At 36.1% G+C, this 27,667-nt stretch overlaps 1 protein-coding gene across 7 annotated transcripts in view; it reads right to left on the bottom strand.

The window, feature by feature from the left end:
* Window positions 1-27,667, bottom strand: part of VPS13B (vacuolar protein sorting 13 homolog B) — a 434,621-nt gene that overhangs the window by 107,727 nt on the left and 299,227 nt on the right. For all 7 annotated transcript variants that reach the window (XM_071421508.1, XM_071421509.1, XM_071421507.1 and 4 more), the window contains one exon: window positions 8,571-9,273. In XM_071421508.1, the coding sequence (XP_071277609.1) occupies window positions 8,571-9,273 (703 nt within the window). The remainder of the gene's footprint in view (window positions 1-8,570; window positions 9,274-27,667) is intronic.

Consider the following 27,667-nt stretch of genomic DNA (forward strand, 5'->3'; position numbering starts at 1 on the left):
TAACCAGTAGCTATTCTTGGGTACCACCTTGAATGGCGCTCCTTTCATCAGTCTGTAATACTATAGAAGTACATTAAAATTAAATCCATCCAAGGGCTATTCTGGTCTTCATTTTCCATGTATCACACATAGAAAAAACAGTTGGGTAAAAAGGCTTTTTAGTCTTTAGGGACTCATTATCTTCATTATGAGCAGTCTCAATTCTGGCATTATGGTCTTAAATTATAAATAATCAGTCATTGTTTATTATGAAGTCTGCTATGTTACTCATTGAATGTCTGTCTCATCCTCAACTTAAGGAGATTTTCTTGAAGCTATTCTCTCCTTTTCAGTCAATTAAAACTGCTATAATTGCTTTGAGTTTTACTGAATTAATTCCTTTCAGGAACAGGATTTACATACTCACTATTATAGTCAACATATGGTATTGTGGTATCACAGTCATATGTGGACTGGGTATATAAAGCCAGCTTTGGAATTTGTGTTTCTTGACCTTATCATGTGATTCATATAAAACTTGGCACATATGAACCCTTATGTGATTTCAAAGAACCTACTGAAACCAATTGATCATGACTTTAGATCTATATGGAAAAGATCAAAAGTTAGCACATTCTTTTGTTTTTATTTGATCAATTTTCAGGCAATGACTTTACAGCAGTATTTGTACTGTATGGCATATACATTACAGCCTTTTCTTCCTTCTATTCCTGCTACACATTTATAAAGTCAGCTCTCAACAGTTATTTAAGAGCTATCATTGCATACAACAGATCTGTATATTTTCCATGAAAATTTTCACATTTTTATGATTCTTAACCCTTTTCTTTTAATTACAATAACCAGAGTCATGTGGCACACTCCCTTTTCTATAGTAACTGTTTTAGGGAATATCTTGTTGCATCTGGCATTTTTCTAGTATGCTGAAAATACTACTACTACTACTGCTACTCATCATCATCATCATCATCATCATCATCAACATCCTCTTTACCACCAAGGAACATATTTTTTCCAAAACACAGATTTATAGCTGTTCTGAACAAGGATCTCTGAGTTGGATCTATAAAATTATATCTTATTTTGTGCTGGTAGACATCATAAGCAGCTAACATTTTAACATTTTCCACAATATATAGTGTAAAGCATTGTAAAAATGACCGAATATTGCTCAATGAACATCACTAAATTGATTAAATTCATCTCTAAATTACATTTCCTCTGTAAGTATTAATATAAACGTTTAGCTGTACTAATAGGGCACAAAACACTGCAATATGCCATTATTTAGTCTCATTTCTGGAAGGTATCATCAAATACTGTATATAGCAACCTATATCTTCTACCAGCTTTTCAGAAAATCCACTACATTTAGCTGAACACTTCTTTTGTAAAATACACTTACAGGTAGTTTTATTATCCTAAGATAATAAAACTATTAAATACCTAATAATTATTTTGAAGTTGTAGCTCTTTCAAGCAGAAAACATCTCTGATAAAAAGAACTTACACAGCAGAAAATCCCTCTGTGACATATTTCATTAACTACACAAACTTCCCTCAGGCTACTGGGAACTGCAGCACTTAAGTACAGAACCAAAAAATAAAGCAACCATGGGATTCTCAGGAGATTTTTTTGCTCTGTCATGTCTCCAAGGGGTGCAACACTGTCATCACCTGGGGCACTGCAGGACTGGGATATGTGAATAATAAGGACTCCAAAATTCACATATTAGGAACACAACATGAAGAAACTTCAACGCACAAGTCCACCAAAATACATTACTTTTAACCCAGCACTGGTCTTACTGAGTTCAAACATTTTTTAAGTTCAAGTGAAACTGAACTAATTTTGGAAGCAGGAGTATTGCATTGACAATTTTGCATCAGTGTGAATAATATCAAAGGGCCATGCACAGAGCCAGCTTGAGTGTTTCCAAGCCCATAGCACAGAGTTAATTTGGAATCTGGGTAACAGACTTGACTGTCCAGCCAAATAGTCCAGTTTTAAGTTTTTATGTAATGATATGAAAGCTAAAATCCAGAGGTTTCAAAATTGACTATGCTTGTGTATATCAAAAACTTGAGGGGAGTTCCAAATAAAATGTATGAGGGTAAGACAAATATATATCTCAAGGGTCAAACAACCAAAAGATGACTCTATTAAAATATCTTCTAAGGTAGAAAACAGCACATGCATCTTCAGAGGATCAAGAATCAGGAAAGGAATAAAGCAATATCAGTCAATCAATCCCTATGCCAAAATCACAGGAAACAGAAGCAACTGAACGAAAAAAAAGAATTTTAGAATGAGAAGTGAGGAATTTGTGATGAGAAGAGTTATTAGAAAAAGGACTCTTGTCTCTCAAGGAAATGATGGAGGCATTCAGAATGTTTAAAAATACACTTGACAGAAGACTATAAAATATACAATTGGGAACAATTATGCATCAGCAGGGAACTGGTTCTGAATAATGTATTATAATAGGTCATTTCCATTTCCATTTTCTATGATTCTCCCAAAAATCAACACTTAAATTTGCAGTTATTTGTATAAAGAAAATGCTGGAGAAAACCCAGGGGATGCATATATAAGTAAAAGGAGAGGCTAGAATTACTCCACAGCAAGCCAAGATAGAGAAAAGAAAGGACTGGGAAGCGAGGCGCAGTGAAGATGGCCAGAAATTTTATCCTCTACACCATGTGAAAAATTTGTCTGCAGCAGCAAAAGAAAAACAGTGAGACAACTATTACAGATCAACAAACTTTAAATTTCAAGACTGTAATTTAAAATCTGTAAGACTGAGAAGGTGAAACCTTCAACAGAACCACATTTACCTTCTTCCTCCCCTCTAAAATAAAAAGTAAAAAAAAAAAAAAATCTAAGCCACTTTTAGCCTTGCTGAGATCCAGACCTCAGCTCCAAACTTCACTTTATGAAATATCTTCCTAAACTTGATTTGAATTTGCAAGCTTTTGATTTCACTGCTATCTCCTCGGTCTTCTGTTAACAGCAGACAGAAAACCCCAAACTTCTGAAGAGAACAGGGACTCAGGGGAAAGGAAACCAGGAAGGCAGGAGAAATTCTGCATCTTGAAGATTTTCATTCTCCAAAATGTGTCTTTGTTCCTCTTCATAGCTGACAGCCAGGCCAGCTAGGGGAGCAGAGGGGCCATCTGGAAGGCTTTAATGAGGGGAGCTCAGGGAGCAGAGCCCTGTGAGCCCTGGGCAGCAGGGGACAGGGCCACCGAGCGCGAGTGCGGCACGGCGGCGTGGCCCGCTCGGCTGGAACGCTCCCCAGCCCAGCCGAGCACGGCAATGTGCTTTTATTTCAATGGATGAATCACATTTTGGTCTGCAGTCAATTTTAAAAGCCACTATGATGCTGCAATCATCTCTGCATTTGAAACTCTGAAGTGGAACGTTTGGTCTTGTTTTCAAAACGGTTTCCACTGGAATTTAAAGAACACAAGTGGAAAAACATTTCTGCTAGAGCACTCACAAGTGCTGTGTCAGAAGCTCAAAAATGAGCACTTAAAGTAACCTGAGGAATGCACATTCCCAGGCCAATTTGGCTTTATGGGTGAGGGCTGCACTGCTCCCCCCTCATCCATGACTGCAGATGTACTGGACAATAAATATACCCAGAGGGGAACAGGTGACATCCAGCAGGACTCCCTCAATGCCACGCTAGGAAACAGCCTTAAATCCTCGCTGTGCCATGTAGGAAGCACAGGCTGACACAGAGGCAGTGAATCAGGCTGCCCGCCAGAGCCAGCCTCTGCTGCTTTTCATGCAAAAGCTTGGAAAAGGCTTTCCATTAGATCAGAGGTTACATGTGGTCTTAGCTACTGCATCTGCTCTTCATGGACCCCCTGCCATCAAAGGTGTGGGTGTCAAATAAAATAAAATAAAATAAAAATCAAGAATAATTCTGGATGGCCCCACAATGACTGTTTTTTGCAAATGAGTGGTTGGCGGAAGTTGAAGAAATTCCATGCATAACAGATATTTACTGAGAAATTTCTCTCCCTTGAAACAACCAAGCACCACAACCTCCTCTTTGAAAGTAAACAAACAAACAAATAGAAAAAAGATTTTTCAAGAATGCCCAGAGCACAGTGGTCAGGAAATGAGGCAATTTTGTATCTGGATTACATTACCTGAAACAAAGCAAATAAAGATTAAAAAAAAATATTTATAAAAGCAGTTTATGAGATTACATTAAAAACAATTGCACCCATTTTATTTAAGTAAAAATGGCCAAAACTCTGCTAGCAAAAAACTAACAGTTAGCAGATGCCTTTTTGTTAAATATAGGATGAGCATTTAATAAAAAAGAGTCATTTTACAGTATCTTTCAGTCTTTTTTTACAGAATCTTACAAGTAAACTCAAGGAGCAACTAGTCTTTTTAGTGTCACTTATTAAGGAGTTAAAATTTATTCCATTAATTTATTTACTTTGATTTTAAGTTCCTGTACCTTGCAGTAGCATAACTGCAATCAAGCTGCACAATTACAAAACACAAATGAAGAAGTTTAGCACAACCATAATAAAACTGAGTTAACATTTCAACAACCTAATAAGTCTCCTCCTACAAATTGACTTTCCAGGGGAAGCAGTTCTAGAGAAGACTGAGGAAGCACAACCATTGGGTCTTTGGCTCCCAGGCAGGCAAATGCTCCCACATGCAGAGACTGGTGTGATGGAAATGTGCTGCTACTGACTGATAATTAATAAACTAAGAATGCTGAACTTTGAAATGGCCTATTTCCTCCTATTTAATTCTTAAGTTCTTATTTCTTTTGTGCTTCAGAAATTAAGCTAGAAATAAATAACACAGTTAGTGTTGGAGGAGCCAAGTTCTTTGGATGAAATTTAGTGTTTCAGCCACTGTACAATGCACTGTCTCACAAAGGGAGTGATAGTTTAATGTGCAAGATTGTGAATTTTATGCTCTATTCAAAACTAATAACAAAACCCTTGTCCCAAATAAAATACATATGGCTTCATAACAGTATAAAATCTTCATTTCTACATAATGTTCAAAGCAGTAAACCATCATGAAGCAGTAACCCTTAATTCTGTCACCAGCCCAGGACTAACTATCATTCTCTTTTATACAAAGGTTCATAAAATAGACTGTCATCAAATTACCTATTAGAAGCATTTCTAAAGTCTAGAAAATCTTTGTTGACCTACACCTAAACAACATATTTCTTAGAAGTACACTATTGGGAGCTGAGGGATGAAAAGCACAACTACATGCAGACTATCACCAGATTTTCTTTATCATAAAGTTTATTTGTGGAACTTATGTCAACCAAAAAATAAAACCTTCCTAATTTCTCAACAGAATTCTGCATTTGCTTCTGCTTTGCAAAAATTTGAGGCTTGTTTCAGAACTGTAATTTTTTTTCTTTTATAAAAACTGTAAGAAATGGCACAATATTTCACAAGACCTAAATCTATGGCTGTTGAACGAACAGTATTCAAGTCTTCAGAATTTCACACCAAAATTGATAGAAACAATTTTTAAAACATTCCTAAAATACTCTTACGCAGTGAATATGCTGTAGAATGCATAGAATACATAGAATGATTTTAAATGGCGGAGATTTTGTTTGCATGTTTTGAATGCAACGTAAATATTTCATATATAGCTTAACTAAGTAAGTTTAAGCATATTAGTTTAAGTAATGAGAAAACACCCCCATAGGTTTACCAAAAAACTTCATAACAATGTAATTTTACTTTTGCTCAGACAAGTCTCAATTTTTAGGCTGTGATCAAAATTTGCAATGTTACAGGCCTAAAGTTTTGAGCTGCTGCTGTGCTGCTGCCTATCTACATAACAGGATGAGAAGCACACAATATTTTCATTTGGTCTATGATTTGGTTGTTTCTTTTTTTTTTTGTTTTCAAGGGGGAATATGCTCCCTCAGTTCTTATAATCCAGTTAAAAATATCTTTTAAATTTATCTTATGTTCTCTTCCCCATTCTGTGTTAGATAATAGAGTTACTTGCATGCATATGTATACACACAAGAACAGTCTTCTAGAGAGGCTAACTGGAAATACAGTTTAGCAACATTCACTGGAATTTAAACATCATTTATGTCTTTTTCCCACTCTCCAGTCCTTGATACACAGAGAAATAAAGAAATATAGTGCATGTGTATCGTACAGAAGGAGAGAAACTAACTTCGTTCTTTCAAACAAACTTTATATTGTTCTTCATATGGACAATACATCTCTTTCAGACAAAACTCAACAAATAATCACAATGCCAAGAAAAGCTGGTGTGATCAATGAAATCAACCGCAGCAGCACAAAAAATGCCACAAAGAGCTCCTTATTCTGTATTACATTACATGCAATATATAGTGTGTGTCTAATATGTACACACACAGACACTCATACATATATGTACTACATTCAGTTCGTGGCTATTTTCCCTCTAATACATGTTAGGAATGAAAAATAGAAATTTCCAAACCCAGCATGTTACTATAGTGGTATGACAATGTTAATCCTAAATGATGTGATTACCAGCACAGCAGGTCTTCCTAAACAAGAGGCAATAAAAACTTTATCCTACCTTCTTTGCTGAGTGAATTAGTGTGTAACTGGAAGTATGTCTTAATTTTATTAACTTATTAATACATTTAGGATGGTATTTTTAGGTACTAGCACTTTAGCAACCACCTCTCAAACTCTTTTGACAAGAGGGCTAGTGCATTGGCAGCAAGCACATTCTGTGATACACGAGGAAGGTATTTATTTACTGCCCAGAAAGGCAGCATGAGACCAGGACTTCTGCCTTCACATAATGTCTGAGCCCTATCTCCACACTTCTTTACATTTGCCTGACATGGAAACTTAAAGCCAAAGAAAGGGGTATGACCCATGTATGGCTACTCTTTAGTCTCCCAATGAGCAACCTGTGGTGACTGAGGAGCTCTCAGGCTGTATGTTCCTACTGTCTTTATTATTTAGACTTCTTGCCATGCTTCTGTGCTCTCTGATGCACTTTCAAGTTGTAAGAAGATTTTATTACAGCTTGTATAAAATAGACATGAAGACAGTGAAAGACTTCAGGAGGTAATTGTAGAAGCAGAATGGACAGAACTTTGCCCAGTTCATTGGTGGTGGCAGCTTGTAGCAAGGACATGCTTGAATGCCTCAGACATGAGATATGAAGAAGTCCTATTGCATCTTTCCAAAGCACTAATTTAATGAAGATGTGATCTTAGACCTACTCCAAGCTTTCTTCAAGATTTGCTTTGTGAGTTTGCTTCACATTAGTTGCTGCAATAACATTTTACATAGTACATAAGAAATACACATGAGAATCTGGAGTCAATCAAATTCATGACACAAATGTGTTTCATTCAAGGCAAGACAGAGCAGGAACAGCAGAGAAAGACAAAACCAGAAGGATTAAGAAAATGTAGCAGAGAACAAATCTCCCTGTTTTAAGTATCTTTTCTACCACTGCCTAATCTTTTTCACTTCTTTAAGTGAAATCCCTCTTAGAAGTTCCACTACAATTCAGATTGCTGAGAACTGATTGCATTTTTAGTCTTTTGCAAAAGCACATTATTTTGATGCTAATTTTCAAAAGATACAATCTTATTCAGCAAAGATTGGGTAAAGTTGCACAGAAAAGTATACTACTTTTCACAACTACTGTGCTGGGAATACTGTCAAGGAAAAACTAGCAGTACCCACAGCTCTCATTCAGAAAACAATTTAAAACCCCATATCCTTCTGGCTGTATGTTCATCTGCATACTCATCTACATTTTTTTGGGTAACACTCCATAATGATATATCTCATAAAATCAGTATACCCTGTACTGACTGCTAGACAAATGAATTGCAATCATTTAATTTCTCTCTTCAGCAGTACAGATAAGGCAGAAAAAGAATATTTCAGAATATTTTCTACTGAAGAGATATTTTGACATCTCTCCTTATAAACTCTGCATATGGAATTTAAAAAAAAGTGCATTTTTAAAGAGATGGAATTTGCTGCAAAACCCTATTGCTCAATTGAATGAAAACTTAAAATACATGACAACTCTTGAGGCTGTTTGAAAGATCACTTAATTTTTTTTACAGCTTATGTCCAAAACACCAGGTGATTCTACAGTGTTTACCTTTACATTTTATTGGTAGGCTGGTATAGGAAAATATTGTGACATTCAGTCATAAAAAATGCTCTTTATGAAATTACCTTGGCCTACAACCTTTACTTCCTTAGAAAACTTTGAGAAGTTACAGCAATGCAACAATCCCTGCCACAATCTGGTAATGAGAAAGCAGTACTAAGAAACAGGAAGAACTGGTTGCTAAAAGGTTAGATCTTAATTAATTTCAAACATTTTACACACTTAACTTGATTCAGCTGTGAGGCATAATCCTAAAAATATGTATATTTAGCGATTGATATTTAAAGATGTCCTGAAGTTGTCTGAGCTGTTTTCCACCACCCTCTGTAACTTCTGAGACATGCAATCATTTTCATGGTTATAACCAGGACTGGATGTTAAATGCTCTTACCTGTACACTTGTAGTCTGAGGTGACTCCTTTAAGGCCAGCATCAAACACTGATATTTCTACTTTTTGCTTTCTGTGGTGGCAGCTGAGAAGCACAGAGGGCTGTGACACAACCAGGTAGAGAAATGGCTGGAGCTCTATGTCCCCTGCTCCGCGGCGCCCAGGCTGCCGTACAATAGTGATGCCCAGGGCTTGGCGAGCAGATGACCTTGTGGAAGCGTGCAGGCTCTCCAGTGACAGAAGACCTGGTTTTCTGCCAGCAGACAGGGGAGGGTTACTGTTCAAAAGATCATCTGCTGTGACAGAAGAGATGCATGGCTGACTGGGCTTCTTGGTATCATGGCTGCTGCCTGAGACGGTTTCTGGAAGGTTCAAGGAGCTTTTGCTTATCTTCTCACCGTCTTTCTGATCTTGCGCTGATTTTGATTTAGGTGAGGTAGTGCATGAGTACGTCATCAATGAGATTCGACTTGCTGTGACAAAAATGTCAAAGGGAATGAAGTTGAGGTTCTTCACGATGGAAGACTGGCGGGAAGGGCGGGCAATGCGGTGCTGGCTGGTGCCACTGTGCTGCTCGATCTGGATGATCCTGATCTTAACGCTGTCGCTGCCAATTCCACTGTCCTGAGCCCCGCTGTAACGGGAAGAAGTCTCAACTGTTCCTCCATCAGCCACATCCATCTTCTTCTGTTCTTGCTTGGAAACCTGCAAAGGAAAATGTTATATTAACTTCTGATATCCATATTCCAGCTATTTCCACTTCAGTCACAGCAAAAAAATCACTACATAAACATGATGTCAAAAGAGAGAATTATAAAAAAAAAATCTGCCAAGTTAACTTTCACACAGTAATCACTCATTAAAACACAGCAGGTGTCTGTTCCAATGAAATGATGACTCACAATAGCTGAAGAGCCAAAAAAAAGTAAAAGTGAAAAAAAAAAAACAAGCAGTAATGATTTCTAGGCTTGGAAAAATTAAAAAAAATTAAACTCTTCATTAAAAAAAACTTTAAAGAATTTATAAGAAATTTATAGATTAATATAAACCCATATATCTATGAAATAATGTATTGCAAATAAAAGCTTAATTAGAATTATTTTCCAATTTTGAGCACTGATGCTCAAAAAGTCGCCTTTGTCACTAAAATTTTGTAATTAGATGAAATGGAACATAATAATAATCTACTACACAATCATAAAAAGACTAAATGGAAATTATAATTTGAAATGTGTTGAAAAATATATTGTAGAAAAATATTTTTCTTAAGAGTCATGGAAGGCAGCTGCCTTATATAAAACACCAAAGTTAAAGGAAACATCAAAACTATCTAAAGACTATCTCGGTGAGGGGAATGTGTTCTTAGCTTACCAAGGCTAGAAAGGCTATTGGCTTTGACAGTCATAGGGTTTCATGTGAGAAATCATTGCATATAGAAATATTTCATAAAGAAAACAAACACCACTGACAAAAAGAGTGCAAGACTGAAATAAAAAGTTGCAAGGCTGTGTCCAGAGACCTTATTGTCCCAACTCAAGAGACAGAGATATCCCAAGACAAAGAAGTACATCAGTAAAAACCACTTTCAATACTGCTCATGAAACAAGTAGAAATCCTATCAAAAGCTTAAGGACAAGGTGGGGAGCGTATACTAAAATATGTGGCAAAAAAACAATCTGCAAAAATTCAATAATAATTGATATATGACTAATTACTCAGATTCATATGAAGATAAAAGTCATACATTCACCCTGTATAACTTCCACAGCACAACTAACACTTCCATCTGTGCTGCTGCAGTAGAGTCTGAACAGGAGCTAACAAAAGAAATGCCCAACTCGGTTGGACTCCTAACCCATCTAGCCCAGTACACTGCTCTCGACAGCACCAGGAGGAAACTCTGTTAAGAAATACCAGAAACACTGCCCACATCCTGCAATCTGCTCCTCTACAGCTGCTGCATGTAGGATGTCAGGGGTACATGTTTGTGTGGTCATTTTAGTTACCATTTCTGGCCTTCTTGTCCATGAATTCATCCACTTCCTTTCTGAACACACTGACAGTGTCAGCTCTTCACAACCTTCAGGGGCAACAAGTTCCAATTTTTTTTTTAATTGTTTTAAACTATCTCCTCCCAGTAACATTGCTTTCCCCCAACCTTTTGTAGCATATGAATTGTTCAAGTCCACATTCAGCTTTATTACTGCTGTTATGACTTTGTAAAGTATCACCACAGGCCCCCCTCACCCTTCTCCTCTTCAGACATTGAAATCCCAGCCTTTTTAGTCACAAAGGTGCTCCAGCACCTTCAATCTTTTTAGCCTCCCTTTTCTACTTCTATAACTTTACTATGGCCTTCTCGAGTACTCTATGAAGCACCCAAGAAGTCGAACCACTACAGTTCTCTACAGAAGTGAAATGCTTCTTCTGTCTTGTCCTCCATCTCCATCCAGATGTCCAGTATTCTGTTAGGTTTTTTGGCTGATGCTGCACATTGACTCAATGATTTAATTTCTTCATTGCAGGACCCATTTCAATAATTTCTTCTTACCTTGTCCACCCAAATGAATCTTCAAAAAGTGAAATATGAACTAGGGCAAACAGTACCATAACTTCCTTTTCAAAAGAGAATAATGAATTAAAGATAAATAATTAAAAATGCATAATTTATCAGCAACTTAACGATAGGAATAAAGGACAGTGAATTTCTCAATTTCCTCAAATTTACGTGGTCTTTATGCAGCAATGTATTAGATTCTACATGTATTGCAGAAATTGGGTCATGAGGGAGGTAAAGAAAAGCAGGCTTTTAAAATCTTCCTTTATATTCTGCTTTATGGAACAAAGGGAGTAATCCCCTCTCCTTTTCTTTAAAGGAATGAACATACTAGAAAAAGTATTACAGAGGAAATCCTAAACCAGAACCATTAACTAGCTGAGATTTTCTTTGAAAAGGTTTTTGCCAGCTCTGGTTACAATCTTTTCAGATTCACTCATGTACATATTTTTCAAATAACCAATAAAATTCTTTGTGGCTGTTTTCTATGGTAGACTCATATCACTGACTTGTAAATGTGATATCACTTTTAATGCTGCCTCTGTAAAAATAACTAGAGACCATTTTAATGAATCACTACATTGTGAGCCAAGAAATCCTCATTCCTCCTGATATCCTAGCAAAGTTAGGCTATTTACACCTCAGCCTCTCTGCCTGGTAAACTATAAAGAGCTTCACCCATATCCTGCACTGATGGCACTTCCAAAATTGGTACAGATGGTACCAATTGGTACAGATAAGGCAGAAAAAGAATATTTCAGAATATTTTCTACCGAACAGCTATTTTGACATCTCTCATTATAAACTCTGCATATGGAATTTCAAAAAAATGCATTTTCATTGCTCATGTATTGAGGGGAAGCAGAAAGAAAGGATGGAGCTGTGAGAAAATCTTGTCATATCATTTCATGGAAATGCTGCCTGTAATTAAGTTGAGGGCATATGTTGCTAAACCCAGAAATTTTTAATTGCTATACAGACATCAGTTAAGTCTGATGAAAAATGTTTTCAGAAAGCATGATTCAGTGGTGAATGACTCTCTTATGGTTACTACATGACATTCTCTTGTTCTCCTCTATGCAGAAGAAATTTCTGCAGCCACCTGACATTTAGGTTATGCATGACTTGGCCAGAGGAAATGAAGATACAGTGTCATCCACCAAGTGACAACCTTCCAGGGAGAAAAGCATCACATGTATATGATAAAGTGGAGAAAGAAATCACAGTACTTCTGGTTTCTGAATGGATCCTCTCTTCTCACACCTAAACAGATTTGAGTTGAATCCTAGCTCTTTTCCTCTGCCTCTTTTTATCATTAAGTATTTATTAAATGTTCTGGTCTATACAAAGCACCTTTAGGAAGGTAAGAAAGTAGCTCTGTCTCCATCCATCCTACAGCCAGGCTATAGGTTCTCTGTGCAGACTGCTGCAAGGGTGCTAATTGGTCCCAACTGCTGAGTTTCCTGTTATGCGGACATTCAACTACAGAAACTTTACTGAGACCCCAAATCAATTCATGCAGGTCACTGAACAGCACACTCAGAAGGCAATTTCTGCTCAATATTAAGCAGTATGGAATATGAACCAGTGCCCAAAAGGTGAAAGACACCATATCCTATTACGGCTTCCCATGCCACCCGGTTTCACAATGAAACTTTGACTTATGTAGGGTCTTACCACATATATTATAAAGGTTGAAACACATGGATAATGATTTGCAAGACAGCTGTACATAGCACAACTGGGTACAGAATAAAAGTGCAGAAGTAGCACTGGAACTTCTTGCATCAATTTCAGCTCAGTAGAGCATCAAGCCTTCCAACAATATTTCAAAGTTAACCTGAAGATATGCCTAGTAATAAACTTGGGAAGCATGTAGGTATTCCTCTAATGGGATAAGAAGATGAGAAGGAACAATCTCAGTATAACTACTCTAAAAAGATTCTTTGCTCTGTTATGGAATAAATGGGCCAATACTTTAAAGATGTCAAGAACAGCAATATCATCTTGCTGTTAGCAAATGTAATGGTAACATTTATCATTGGGCTGTATAATATCAATTCTCTTACTCTTTACATAACCCATTTAAAATGAACAATAAAAGTTTTCTTTAATTAGCTACTGGTGTGCATTAACATGATCATGATTAAACCATAAAAACCAACCGTACATTACTCTGGTCCCCTATCCCATGTGGTTTAAATTATTTTAGTTGAAAATGTACTTTGAGTCCCTTTTAAAAGTTCGACCTTCTGCTTTCAGAGAATTAAATGCATATTACTATAGTGGAGAAGATAATGTTTCAGACCTCCAGGCATATATTAAACACACTGGCAGCACATTAGACAAAATGCTTTACTTATTAGATACTTCCTATTCTAAACAGTGTCATCAAAGGCTAAAAACAAAATCCATATAAAAGCTGCACAATGCTTCCACACAGAACCTGTGCCAAAATCCCTGTACTTTCCAGCTAATGAGGAAAGGATGTGTACTCTTAACATATGAATGTAAGATTTTCCAAGCATTCACTTTAGGAAACAGGACTATTGATTCCACATGGCTTATGTTAAATGAAACTATATTGGTAAAATAACCTTTAAGATATTTGGCATGATAACTATAATTAAACAGTATTCAAAGGAATAAAACAAAAGGGAATTTGGTTCCACAATAGCTAATTAAAATAAAATGAAAAAACACAGCATGTCATCTATCAAGATAAATTGTTATTGTTTAAGAACTATTTAAATACTGTTAAAATATACTTTTAGATAAAATCTGAAAGGACTGGAAAAATATTTGTGGTTTAAAAATGGATAGTTTGGTGAAGAAAAAAGTATAGGACGCTGAAATTTTAAGCTGAGATAATAGCTTTAAAGCCTTGAGCATAACCAGATGGTACTTCAATCAGAGGTATTCTACAGTTTCACTGTCAGAATAAGTTGCAATATGGAAAGGTTTTCAATAGCTAGAAAAAACACATCAAGATGATGGTTTACTTCTTAGATCACTTCAGTGCATTTTCTTGTCCTTTCACAGTTATATATCCTATCAAAACTACACACCATAGAAAAGGTGTTGAAAGCTACACTGGTAGCTGGGGAACTGTGGTTAATTCTTCCTTTTCATGTGTTGAGATAGGTAACTTTACTAGCTTAACCTCTTTTCACTAGGGCATATGGCACATATATCTACCAAGAGAAAGGGCATGAAAACGGCATGTCCTGTAGAACACAAAGAGATAAGTACATCATAAAATCAAGGATCAATAAATAGATTTGCTTTTCAACATTGGCAAGTAGTACCATCTAAGGTCACTGCAATTTTGACCAGGTAAGTCTTATTTATTTTCCATTTCTGATCACAATACCTAGATGGTAGTGATGTCTTCAAAAATTTTGCTCCATAAAGAGCAGGAATAAAATCATCAAGGTAAACACAAAACCTAATACTTTAGACCGATAACCAACCCAATTACCAAATCAAAGAGAAGCGTTTTAGAACAACTGGCAGAATTGCCACATCATATTTCTTAATCTCTCAAGAATTTTCAACAAAAACAATGTAAGCATGTGCAAATTTCACTATAAACATTTTAATGTTCTTTTTCTGATAATTTGCAGAATAATTCTTTAATTAATAGAATAACTGTAGGCAATATAATCTTTGGAAGTGCAGCCATTTAGAGGAAAAGCATCTACATCTGCATATTTTTTCCAGCTTCTCATATTAATTATGGTCATATAATGACACTATTGAAGTAAAATTTCCAGTCATTTCTTAACTCTGATCAAAACCCTTCAGCCAATCATGAGCTCATGCTTCACATTACATAAGTTATGGAAAGACTCACAAGTGTGAAACCACAAAATCAAAGTGCCAATCACATCTGCTCCATCACTGTTGTATGTGACCAAGTTTTATCCCTTTTTCTAATAAGTATTAATATTTACATGGAAATAAAGATCTTGCCTAGTGGACAAAGTAAGTTACAGAAAAGGAATAAGTTCCATTTTTGCTTTCCATTATGCTTAAACTGGAATTACAAAGGTAACACTGGATAATTTCTTCCTTGGTACAAAGTACTTCATCTACTGCATTGAGAAGTTTCGAACAATTTGGAAATTTAGTTAATGTATCATTGTTATCTAATAGACCTTTGTTTGCCACATTGTTCTACTGAACACTCCAACTAAAACAATTTTATTATGTTTTACATATGAGTTACATGACTGAATTTAATTTTGACCTTTATCAAAATTATTTTACAAATTGACATATTAATTTCACATGGAAATATAATGAAAGACAAACACACAAACATATCTGTCTATTAAATTATGTCCTCCAGTCTAATAAAGTTCCAAATTAAAACTTCAGTCCTCTTATTAAATCTAGACAGATTGCTTCTACTTGTATCAATCCAACTGCAGAAAGAGTCCTTTATAAAATGAACCTAAAGCTGTCCTCCAAAAGGGAACTATTAAATCATGCCAAAATGAGGCAACAAAAATAGCAGAGATGCCTGAAGTAGTTTATTTCATAAAAGTCAAATGGGTTTTTTCCCTCTGAGGAGTTTTCTTTTCAAATAGAAACTGTTGCAAAACAAATGATGCCAATATGAAGTGTAATTGTGTATATGAGCTTCTGGACCTACAGAATTACTTCAGATGGGAACTGCAGTTTTCACAATACTGTAGGAATTACATGCAAGTTGTGATGGCAAGGAGCAATACAAACTCAGCTTCTTTGTGCAATGTTTTCCCAGCTCATCAAAAGTAAAGAAAGAGGCTACATTCTGTTAAACACTGATGCAAATATTCATAAATCAAAGCTGTGTTAAATGTTCCAATTGTAACAGGGATATTCAAGTGCTAAATCCTTCCTAATGCCAACAAAATTATTTTTTTTTCATCTTAATACAAACAATATGCTTATTTTGCTACCCTGTGAAGGCCAGAAAGAAGCTTGTGTTCAGGTTTTTTTTCTTTCCAAATAAAGGCTTTCAATTTAAAAAGACCAGGCTGAAATTTGGCAGAGTGTTTTTTCTTCACAGCCTTTTTTCATTTCTATTTTTACTAAAAGCATTAGCTTTTTGGTGTTATTTTTCATATTTAAATTCAAAATTTAAGCTCATATCTTTGCTTTTATACAAAAAATATTGGCTTAAAACACACATTTATTTTAGACATGGTGAGGGTTTGCTGAGTTTTGCACACTTTCTTCTGTTTTTGTTTGTTTGTTTATTTTTGTTTGATTTTGTTTTTGTTTTGTGTGGGGTTTTTTGCAGGGGAGTGAGGATTGGGAGGGGGCACTGTTTTCGGTTTTTTCTCTGTTTAAAGCCAAGAAACAGCATTTTGCCATGAGAGCCTTATTGCATGTTTCATTTGGATATTTTCAAAAGCAATAGCTGAAACTTCACCCTGGTTTTGCAGACGTAGAGAACAACCATGGGATCAGGCCCAGCCAAGCAGAGGTTTAGGAAAGGCAGAGCCTGTCTGACCAAGCTGATCTCCTTCTATGACCAGGTGACCTGCCTAGAGATGACTGTTGATGTTGTCTAACTGGACTTCTGCAAGAAGACACTGAAGTGTTGGAGTGCATCCAGAGAAGGACAACTGAGCTGCTGAAGGGTCTAGAGAGAAAGTCCTACAGGGAGTGACTGAAGGAGGTGGGTTTCTTTAGTCTTTTACAAATGCCTAAAGGGATTGCACCAAGGTCAGGGTTGGCCCCTTCTCCCAAGCTAATACTGAAAGTGTAAGAAACCAGTCCAAAGCTGTGCCAGAGGAGGTTCAGTTAGGACATCAGGAAGAATTTCTCCACTGAAACTGTGCTAAAGCATTGGAATGGACTGCCTAGGGAATTGGTGGAATCACCATCCCTCAAGGTGTTCAAGAAAGAACTGGATGTGGCACTCAGCACAGTTGCCATGGTGGTGCTTGGTCAGAGATTGGACTCAATGACCTTGACCTTGGAGGTCTTTTCCTACCTTATTGATTCTACAATTCTATGACATTCTCTAACATTTCAGTATCAAGATTTTGGTGTCAGACTAATTTTACCAGTCTCAGTTATTGGTCACATTTCCATGCAGTTTAAATAATTAAATTATATTAAATATGGAAATGTTAGAAATATCATTCACTATTATGACTTCCAAACATGAGAAATTTAACAAAGTTATTTACTCCTATTGGAGTAAACTTGGATATTTTCCCCATTGACTAATATTTAGCATTCTGTAAAATAAATGAAAATCTGCAGAAGGAAGATGCCAAATATCTGGCAATAACTCAAACTGGAATTCAACAAAGCCTCAAAAGAAAAATTTAGGCATAATTTTCTAGGAGAGGATGAATGAATGTACGAACAATAAAAAGTCATTATTGTTATGTGGTACAGTAACTTGGTACTTGACTTTCATAATACAGACTCTATCTTCAACCTCTTAAATGAGTAACTGTAGAGTTAAATGAACTATTTCCAGAATCAAATGGTACAATCTTTTTCTTCATATATATGAGATACTTTACCCATTTTGAGCATTTTGAAGGCAATTAAATAACTAAAATAACTAAATCCACAGCAGATTAAAAGATTTCATGTACAGATGCTGCCTAACTAAACAAACTTCATTCTACATTATTTCCAGTAATATAAGTCAGACTGAGTCAGACTACATGCTACAAACAGAAAAATCCACAGTGCAGGAGTCTCCAGTGAGAAATATTCAACTGCTGGCACACTGCTTCTCACTGAAACATGTGCTAGGATCTAGAGTGCCTCAGGTTTTAAAGCTGCTAGATGTCTGGAAAATTATCTATCTCTACCTTACTGCTTTTTTTCTTTTTCCTATGTTGCTACATCTCACCTATATCAACTCGTACCTAAACTGATCTTTGACTAAACCATGTTTCAATTTGTTGAGAATATTTTAAAGACTACCTGGGGAAGAAAAGCACATGAAATGGCATGTGAACTAAAACCTACAAAATTAGTAATTCCAGAATATGTTTTTTTGGTAACAAGACCATGACAAAATATCCCCATTTTTAACAAGTTGTTTGCCTCAGCCTTGGTGTACAAGTCCATGCCAGACTGAATTTGTGTCTCCTCGTTTGTGCCTTATATGACAGTAAAACGGCAAGTTCAGGGTCTTGAAGCATCCAAAAAAAATAATCCCCGGAAGAAAAAACAACAACAAACCAACCAAAAAACCTTTTGCTTTTTTTGGCCTGTTCTGTTTCCTTCATTGGTTCATTGTACAATACAAAGCAGTGAAGGAAAAGGACAGACCATAGCAGCTCATCTTGGATTAACTTAAGCCTCAAAATTGCATCCTAAATCATGCCTACCGAATTTGTTTAAAACAATTAAGTAAAAGAAAAGATGGCATTGGAGCAGGAATAAAAGGTCCAAAAGAGGACCTCTGCAAGGTGCCTTCAGGGTGGGTGACACACAGAGCTGCATCTCCAGCCTTCTCCAGCGGCTCAGGCCTGGAGCTCTCCAGCCCCATCAGTCTCGGTGCCGAGAGGCTGCTCCAAAGCACCCAGCACTCGAGTCATGCTGAGAGTGGACTTTATATCTCACTGGAAAATCAGGGGAGAACTATTGTGAGACACATCCTGCAGCAGTCTGACATTTTTAAAGCTTTTATCTGTAGTTCTATGATGCCATCGGCGCCATTCAAATTGTGGGATGGTAACAGCATTGAATTCCATCAGCAGGCCCAGATACAAACAGTTTACAAAGTTTACTTCTTAAAGGAAAACACTTCTGACCTTTACATGCTTCTATATGGTATTGCTATAATGTACTATAATAAAGATGCAAAAAGACTGTGCATATTACTGAATATTGTTTACATATACTGTTTTTCCATAGAAACGTTTTTCCAATTTCGGGCCATGAAGCTCCTTTTGGTTCACTAACAACTGCTGCTTTTTTGGTTTTGTTTTTTGATTGTTTTTCTACTCTTTGTTGTTGAGTGTTATCAAAATACTTTCCCAAGCATTATTTAAAGTACACATTTTAATTGGCCATAAATTAATTTGCTATGGTGGGCTTGCTCACAGACATACCTAGGAGATGACCCAATAAACCACTCTACCAAGATCAGTCTACTCAGAAATTACATTGTACAACAAGAATTTAATAGAAATACAATGGGTAAAACTTCCAGGTGTTCAATGTGTAATGAACACCTACCTAGTGTGGAGAAGGCACTACTGCCTTTATAATGAACTTTATCAAGAGAACATAGAACAATTTTGTGCCCATCTCCCACTGAAAAAATAATAGTTTGGCAGATAATTTATTTGTGATCCTGAATCTCTCCTCCTCTGTTCCGCCTTTAGAAGGCAAAGAATCAGCCAAAAAGGATGATCTGTAGAGACCTATAGTAGAGGAAATGTATTGTACTTGAATATCTGTACAGAGGCTTTGCCCCGGGAGGTCCCGGTTGTCCTTGATGGGCTGCAGCTGTGATGGCCTTAACTGGGCTGCAGCTGTGACCAATGAAGATAACTGGGATAAAAGGGGGTGGGTTAGCCAGTCAGGGAGAGCCTTGAAGGAGCCCTAAGCTGAGAGAGAACAACCTGCAGAAGAAGGAGTCTGTGCTGTGAAGATCTGCAGCCATGAGACTACACCGAGGAGGTATGGACTTTACAAATCTGATAACAACAATATGGGGCTCCAGAAATAGAACAACAACTATTGGTGACCTCGATGTGATATTTGGTAGAAGATGAGACAGCCAAGAGCTGTGACAGAACATAGCCTTTGGGTCAAGGAGCTGTGAAAGAGTATGGCCTTTGAGCAAGGAGCTATGTGTGTTGTACATGGCCTTTGAGTCATGGGGAAATATGGGTGTATTGTACTTGAAGTATTGTATGTAAAACCTGGTTCTGTAAGTAAAAGAAAAGGGGGAAATATAGTAGAGGAAATGTATTGTACTTGAATATCTGTACAGAGGCTTTGCCCAGGGAGGTCCTGGTTGCCCTTGATGAGCTGCAGCTGTGATGTCCTTAATTGGGCTGCAGCTGTGACCAATGAAGATATCTGGGATAAAAGGGGCTGGGTTAGCCAGTCAGGAAGAGCCTTGGAGGAGCCCTGAACTGAGAAAGAACAATATGCAGAAGAAGGAGTCTGTGCTGTGAATATCTGCAGCCATGAGACTACACTGAGGAGGTATGGACTTTACAAATCTGATAACAACAATATGGGACTCCAGAAATAGAACAACAACAGAGACCAGATAGCCTATCCTAGCAAAAAAGACATACAAACTACTGCAAGAAAACAGGTGAACTAATGCAAACACACAAACCTAATTATCTCTGTAACTCTGAAGAAAAAAATGCCCAACTTTCTAAATGTATGTCTTAAATCACTGGTCTTCAAACAAATATCAGTTTTATGAAACTTGTACACAGGACCCCACCTCAGTAAAGCTTAACAGATTTTCAGTTTTTAGGGATTCTCTAATTCAAACAGCTTCCAAACAATCTGGAATAGTTGTCACTGCTAATTTCTGAGAATTCTTTACTAAGTCATTATTCCTCCACTGTTTTGATGGAGAAAGTTAAAATTAGTGGAAACCTTTACTTAGGATGAGTCAAGAATGAAACTTCCAGTCTTGATTCATACAATGAGTCACAGGTAATCTGGGGGGAAGGTACAGTCTCAGTGAAATGAAGAGCTGGAAACATTGCCTAGGAGCACGTACTGAGGAAAAAAGTGCTAATATGCAAGATTATTAAGCAAACCCATTAAGCACAGCAAAACCACCAAAGCTGCACACTATGTGTAAACAACTGAGAACTTTAAAATGTCTTTTCTCTAAAAAGGTAATGGCAGCCAATTAGCTGCAGAGGTAAGTTCAGAAAAATTACAAATAGCTGCAAATCTGAGTTTGATTCAGTCAATGTTATTAGCATCAAATGCATGACTCATACCAATCTTTAATCACAATGATAATCTATGATTTCACCATTTGATATAACAACCAGTAACTCAGATGGAAGCTAGCTGTAAAAATGGAAGTATTGTCCAGCTCTTTAATCTCCTCCATACTCCTGAGAAACACTCCTCAATGTAAGTCAGTGTGACAACTACCTCTTTTATCTAAATGGGAATACCAACAGTACCAGATTAACATTACTTATCAAAGCCACAGACCCTATGCATGTATTTTGTAGCCCTGCCCCAAACCATGACACTGAACTAAAAATTTGTTCACTGTAATTTTACTAGATTGGGTTTTGTGATAGGTGGCAGAATACATCAAACAGATTAGAAAGAAATTAAATAGAGCTAGGCTCTTTATTATCCTTCCACTCGAAACACTGTGTCCATGAAGGAATGCTGCTATCTTGTCTGCCTCACTCAATCAAAATTCAATGCAATGTTCAAATGTTCAAGAAAAGTAGAAAATTATTATTACTGTCACAAGTGAACTTCCCTGCAAGCAAGACAGAACAAACTGAATTGTTGGGATTCAGAGAAACTCAGAACCCCACACAATTGCACAAATTAATGTTGATGACCAGGGGAAGATTGTTAACATTCAGAAACGACTGTCTACCTATGGAATCCTCAACTGAAGTGTAAAGTTCAAATGATACTCTTCCATTCAAAATACTTAGTTTTAGTTCAGCTATCTCAAAATCCTCATAGCATGAGAATGGATGCAACTTGTGCAGCATTGCAATGGGATGAATGAAACTGCAAAGCAATTTACAATGTTAAAAGACACCACTTGCTTAGATTTGAAGTGTAAAACTGAATTGTGCATTTCTACAAATTCCAGGCTAACACAGAACTCAGATCTTCTATCATGAGGCGTTTTTGCTGTGTGAAAACTCTGTGCATCCACATACATGCTTTATGTCCTTTTGAGTAATCCTCACATATTTTGCCTTCATGTCTGCAAAATGGACCCTTCCTCATAAGGCTCCCTACTTTACTGTGAATTTACTTCATCCCTAAATATTTTTTTTAATTGAAAAAAATTCTGCTTTGAAGATTCTTAGAAAAGCCACATCAATTTTTCCAATATAAGAACAGCATCTAGGTTTCTACTGGAATAAGAATGTTTGCTCAGATGAAGTATGAAGAAGTACTGCACAGTCCTTCAAAAAGATACCTCCCAATTGGTTTTGGCAACAAAATCAAATGATGAGACAGAGCTTCCTAAGAACGGAAACAGGGTATGGCAATGACTCAAGATACTGGCAAGGACTTTATTTTGATAGTGTCCTTGAACTAACCAAAATATCTGTTATTTTCAGGAAAACATCTGACAAGTGGCTATGTGGGAACCCAAGTACTGGTAAAGCTACCAGGAAAATGATGCAAGTATTATTCAGCTATTCCAGCTAGGGGTTTTTATTGGCATTCTCAAAAAGTTACACATTTGGCACTCTCTCTGACACTACTGAGCTACAAGATTATGTTTAAAACATATGAACAGCTCAATGATAAATATTATCAGAAGACTTTATTGTCACATACATTTCAAAAAATTTGGCCATTCTACAAATTTTAACTACTCCATAAAGCAATTAAATCTATTACGCCTACTTACTATCTAAGTGGATTAGATTAATCCGTGGAACAATCTTTACTAAGAAAATCAAGTTATGCATGGTGCAAATTTTCTCCATTAACTCTATGCATGTGTATGTATTAAATGTGCTAATTTTTTTACATGCCTTCATGTTACTATATATTTGGAAAAAAACATACAAATCAATTTGTACATCTTCCTTTGGCATGTCATGGTTTCAGGCCATTAACATAAGCAGAAATAGAAAATATGTGCCACCTTACAATTAAACATTCACCATCCTAAAAAGCTGCTGCTATAGAACATAGATTTAGATGAAACTGATTCAGATATTTCATGGTTTCAAACATATTTAAAGCTGGATCTGTATTATGTCTATTCATTGCTACATAAATTATTTAACTACACAGATTTATAGAAGGGCATGAACTTCTAACAAACATTTGATGCAGCAACGTCATGTTTTGGATAGAAATATTCAACTTTGGATAGAAGCACTTAGATTTAGATCTGAATCAGTTTCATCTCAATAGACAGAACATAGATTTAGATGAAACTGATTCAGATGCCATTCCACCACTAAGGTGTAATGAATAAAAAACTTCTGATTATAGATTGGCTTCCTTTTTTTTTTACTTTCAAAATTATAGTTATAAAAATTTAGTTATAAAATTGCTAAACTATAAAATATAGCTAATTCTGCTATGCATACAACTGCTTGTAAATGGTACAAGGATACTGTTGCAGCTCTGACTCATGCAAATTAATTTCACAGGAAGAAGGAACCACTTAATTCTGTCAATAACACAACCTGGACCCCCTGGACAACTTTGATCCATTAGATGTTATATACAGAAAAGGCTATGCTCTTTTATGTTTAAACTCACTACTATTTAAAAGAACATTTATTCAAGCAGGTATTTTTGTCACTTTTCAAACAGTATGAAGACCTCATGAATTTCTGACAGAACAGACAAATGAATTTGTGAAAAAATAGCCATATTTGTTTCCTGGCATGAATAATGGAATGTATCATTCTACTAGACAGTCTCAGATGATACAACATTACCTGAATCTGAAACAGTATAGATGGCTGGAAAAATTGAAAAATTAGGATGGCAGGCAATATAATCACCAGCAGTACACTCAGAAAATTAATCCTCCTTGCTTAATAAACAGGATAGTACTAAAGTGGAATTCTGACCTAAAGAAAATCAATATAAAACTAAGCAGAGTATCTATCCCTAGGTGATCAGCTGGTCCCTCACAAGTCACAGAAGTGACTGAACAGTGAATATGGCCTACTACTGAATAATGGCTTTCCCTCAGTGGCAATATCTGCTTTGATTTGTCACCATACTTCTCCTGATTTTTTACAAAACAATTAAAAAATTAATTAATATTGCGACTTCTATTCTGCTTTCTAATTTGGATGAGAACAAAAAATATTATGTAATGTTTGAGGAAGACTGACATACAGGGTGACTATATTAGATTTATTTACTTCTAAAAATAGGGTAAAATTCATGGAAAAAATTGTTTCCTGTGAGAGAATTTCAGGGGAACAAAGTGAGCATTCTTCTCATAAAGAAAACAGAATTTAAAACCTAAATTTCTTACTGTCCTGCCCACTGACTATACCTTCAATTAATTCTTTACTGGCTTCTGTCCTTTCCCTTTACATTTCTCATCTTTCTCTTTAAGGAAAAAAAAATATTATTTTACTTTAAAGTGAAGGAAATTACAAAATCCATGTGTTTATAATTCCTGTCAAGGATCAAGTTTTCCACACTACCTAGCAGGTGATGCTCCATGCAGGGAAGAAACCATAACTAGAGCTGTCTAAAGGTAATGTTGCCACAGCACCAAACTCTTCTGTACAGCAGCATTAGATGACTGAAAGGAGAAGATTAGTAGAGATCAAAGAATGCAGAACCCTCAGTCTCACACCGTGTGACCCAACACTGCAACTTCCCCCTCCTCATCAGCTGCCTTAGGAAATCACCACTGTGACACATCCAGTGTCACACTGTGAGAAAGCCCAAGCATGTGCTCTCTCACACTTCTTCTCCTCAGGGTCAGTTGGAGCCACTGTCTTGCCTTCAGTGATTTTGTCCTGCATATGTGCCAACCATCAACTATACTTGCTATTCATGGCAAACCTATAGCAATTCTTACACAGTTCATGGACTTCTGGTTTTTTTTTTCCTCAAAAATGAGCCAATATGATTTCTTGCATGTGTTCTAATAGAAAGAAAAGTTTGAATTTTGGTCCTTTTTAATAGCAATATTTTTATTATCTCTGTAATGAGTACTTCAGGTTATTTTGGTCGGTACATTAAATGATCAGAAATGGTGAAGTTTTAAATTAATTTTATGTAACATTCAATTATTATTTTAATTGGATAAGAAAGCACAATTTTATTGAAGATAATTATAATAAAAATAATTCACAAGGTAACTTCAAAATATTGCTAGGCAGGGTATGGAATACAGAGATTGGACAGAATGTTTACATCTTTTAGATGATATTATTAAGAGTAGTATGAGAGAATAAATGCAGCTCATTGAGCAGACACAAGAAGGTCTGGTTCAGATAATCAAGAACTGTAGGCTAAAAAGAAAAAAAAAGTGGACTGAAACCCCACTTGTACTTAAAACTCATGTAAAAATAATTCTATCCCAGTATGCTCTGTTTTAAAACATCTGGAAAAATAGCAAAAGAGAGGAGAAAAAAACCCGTTAACCTTAGTCTTTAACTAGTATTGATGGGAACATAGAGGAAAACCAACACCTCAAGGTTTCTGTTTGCTTTTTTCCTTTCTCACTCTAACTTTTTATTTTGCTGTTATAATTTTTTTTCCCAGAAAAAACAACCCCTATGACATGTGTTCCCATTAGATTTGTTCCAGCATGGGAATCTTTAAACACTATTGATATGAAGTTTCACAGTATTCTAGAGAAATACTTGTATTTTTCCTTTTGTTAACAATACAAAATATCCTTCTGTGTTGAAACAAGGAATATTTGGAAGAATGTTATTTATGAACTTCTTTGTAGATTATTGTATTGGGTAAATTCCTCCCCAGCTATATTTTATGTGAAATCTTGATATGCAGGAACATCTTATCACCTTAATTTAAGTTGTCACAGAAAACATTAAGGAAAATGTCATAGAAAGTGTGTGACTGTGGTCACAAGGGTTTTCAGGATGAAGAAGAGACGAGAATGTTGACTCCATGATCAGAAGGCTTGATTTATTATTTTATGATATATGTTACATTAAGACTATACTAAAAAGAAAGAGAAAGGAAAAGCTTTCTTCAGAAGCTAGCTAAGCTAAGAATAGAATAGAATGAATAACAAAGATCTGTGTCTCAGACAGAGAGCAAGAGCCAGCTCTGCCATGAGTGGTCAGTAAATCTAAACATCTACAGGAGACCAATCACGGGTCTATCTGTTGCATTCCACAGCAGCAGATAACCATTGTTTACTTTTGGTTGCTGAAACTGCAGCTTCTCACAAGGAAAAATCCTAAGAAAGGATTTTTCATGAAAGATGTCTGCGACAAAAGTGGTCTTGAATCATGAAGTGCTTAAAAAGCTAACATATACAACTTTCCACATTTTCCCCACCACATAGTCTGTGTGCTTGTGGACATCAAAAATCAGCAGGAAAACCTAGTTTCTTCCTAGCTAAAAGGAAATATACATTGAATCTGTAATTTCATGTCTGGTTTTACTACACTAGGAATTCTTTACCTTGTCAGTTTAATATCTATCTTATTTAACATGTTTGTTGATCTTGCTCAACTACATAAGTCCAAATGCTTACTGAAGAGACTCTTCATTCTAAGATAAAAATTTTCCTAATTATGTATGTTAAAGAGAGACTATAAACACTTTTTTCCCCTTTATTTTTTGTATTTGCAGGATCTAAGCATGAAGATCTCTTCAAAGAGCCATTTTCATGGCAACAATCAGTTTGAACATTCTTTTTTTTCCCTGTAATTCTAGGAGAGAAACTAAAGGTCAATTCTTTACAGCAAAACGGATTTTCCTTTGTCTCCTACTTCTTAATTTTTCCTTTTCACATTCTAAGGACATTACACAGATTGACATGAAATGCAAGTCTTCCTTATCAAAACTTTGTGAGCTTTTAGGTAATGAAGTTGTTGTCTTTCACAAATCCATCTGGGATGTACAAGGCACAGTCTCAATTTGAAGCACACAGAAGACATTTCCTAACTCCAGTGACACAAATTAGAGCTACTTTGGGGATCTAGCTGTGGTATGTGCTTAGAACTGCAGCTTTCTGCAATCCTTCTCAACTGTGAAAACACTTATCTGGATATATTCCATTGTTTCCAAACCCGTGAAACCAACACAGTGAGAATAACCAAGCCTAATTTTAAGCTAACCCTTGTCAAGTTGCTTGAGAATCTAAGTATTTCAAATCTAAATAATCCAAATTTTGTTACTTTCTCTTTACTTTGTTACTTCATTTCTGGTATCTGAAACTCTACATTTTGTAACCTAGTTAGAAGCATTGTAATAGCTTACTCTTTGAAATGTACAATCATTAAAATAAGGAAGCTACAGTTACTAACTAATTCATGCAAAAAGGCACTCTGCAAATCCTGGGTCATGAGATTGTTGCTAACAATTTTATCAATAAACTGAACATATTAATTCCAGCTGCAATAAATTTGTGATTCTTCAATTAAAGTGGTGAAGATCCACGAGAAAGCGTCTCATAGCGCAGGACATCAAAGTTATGGTACTACATGATGCATGCATGACCTGCTATTCCCTGGAATGAAATTTCAAAGCTCTAAAACATAGGCAGAACTGAGCAGGTACACAAGACCTGATCAGGAATTCTGCAAGCTAAAAAAAAAATTTAAAAAAAAAATCTGAGAAATATTTTATTGGTTCATATTTTTATACCTACTGTTTCTGGGGCATTAC

Source organism: Agelaius tricolor, unplaced genomic scaffold (assembly GCF_023055355.1).
Source record: "Agelaius tricolor isolate 1412-34295 unplaced genomic scaffold, bAgeTri1.0.p SCAF_2, whole genome shotgun sequence".
NCBI lineage: Eukaryota > Metazoa > Chordata > Aves > Passeriformes > Icteridae > Agelaius > Agelaius tricolor.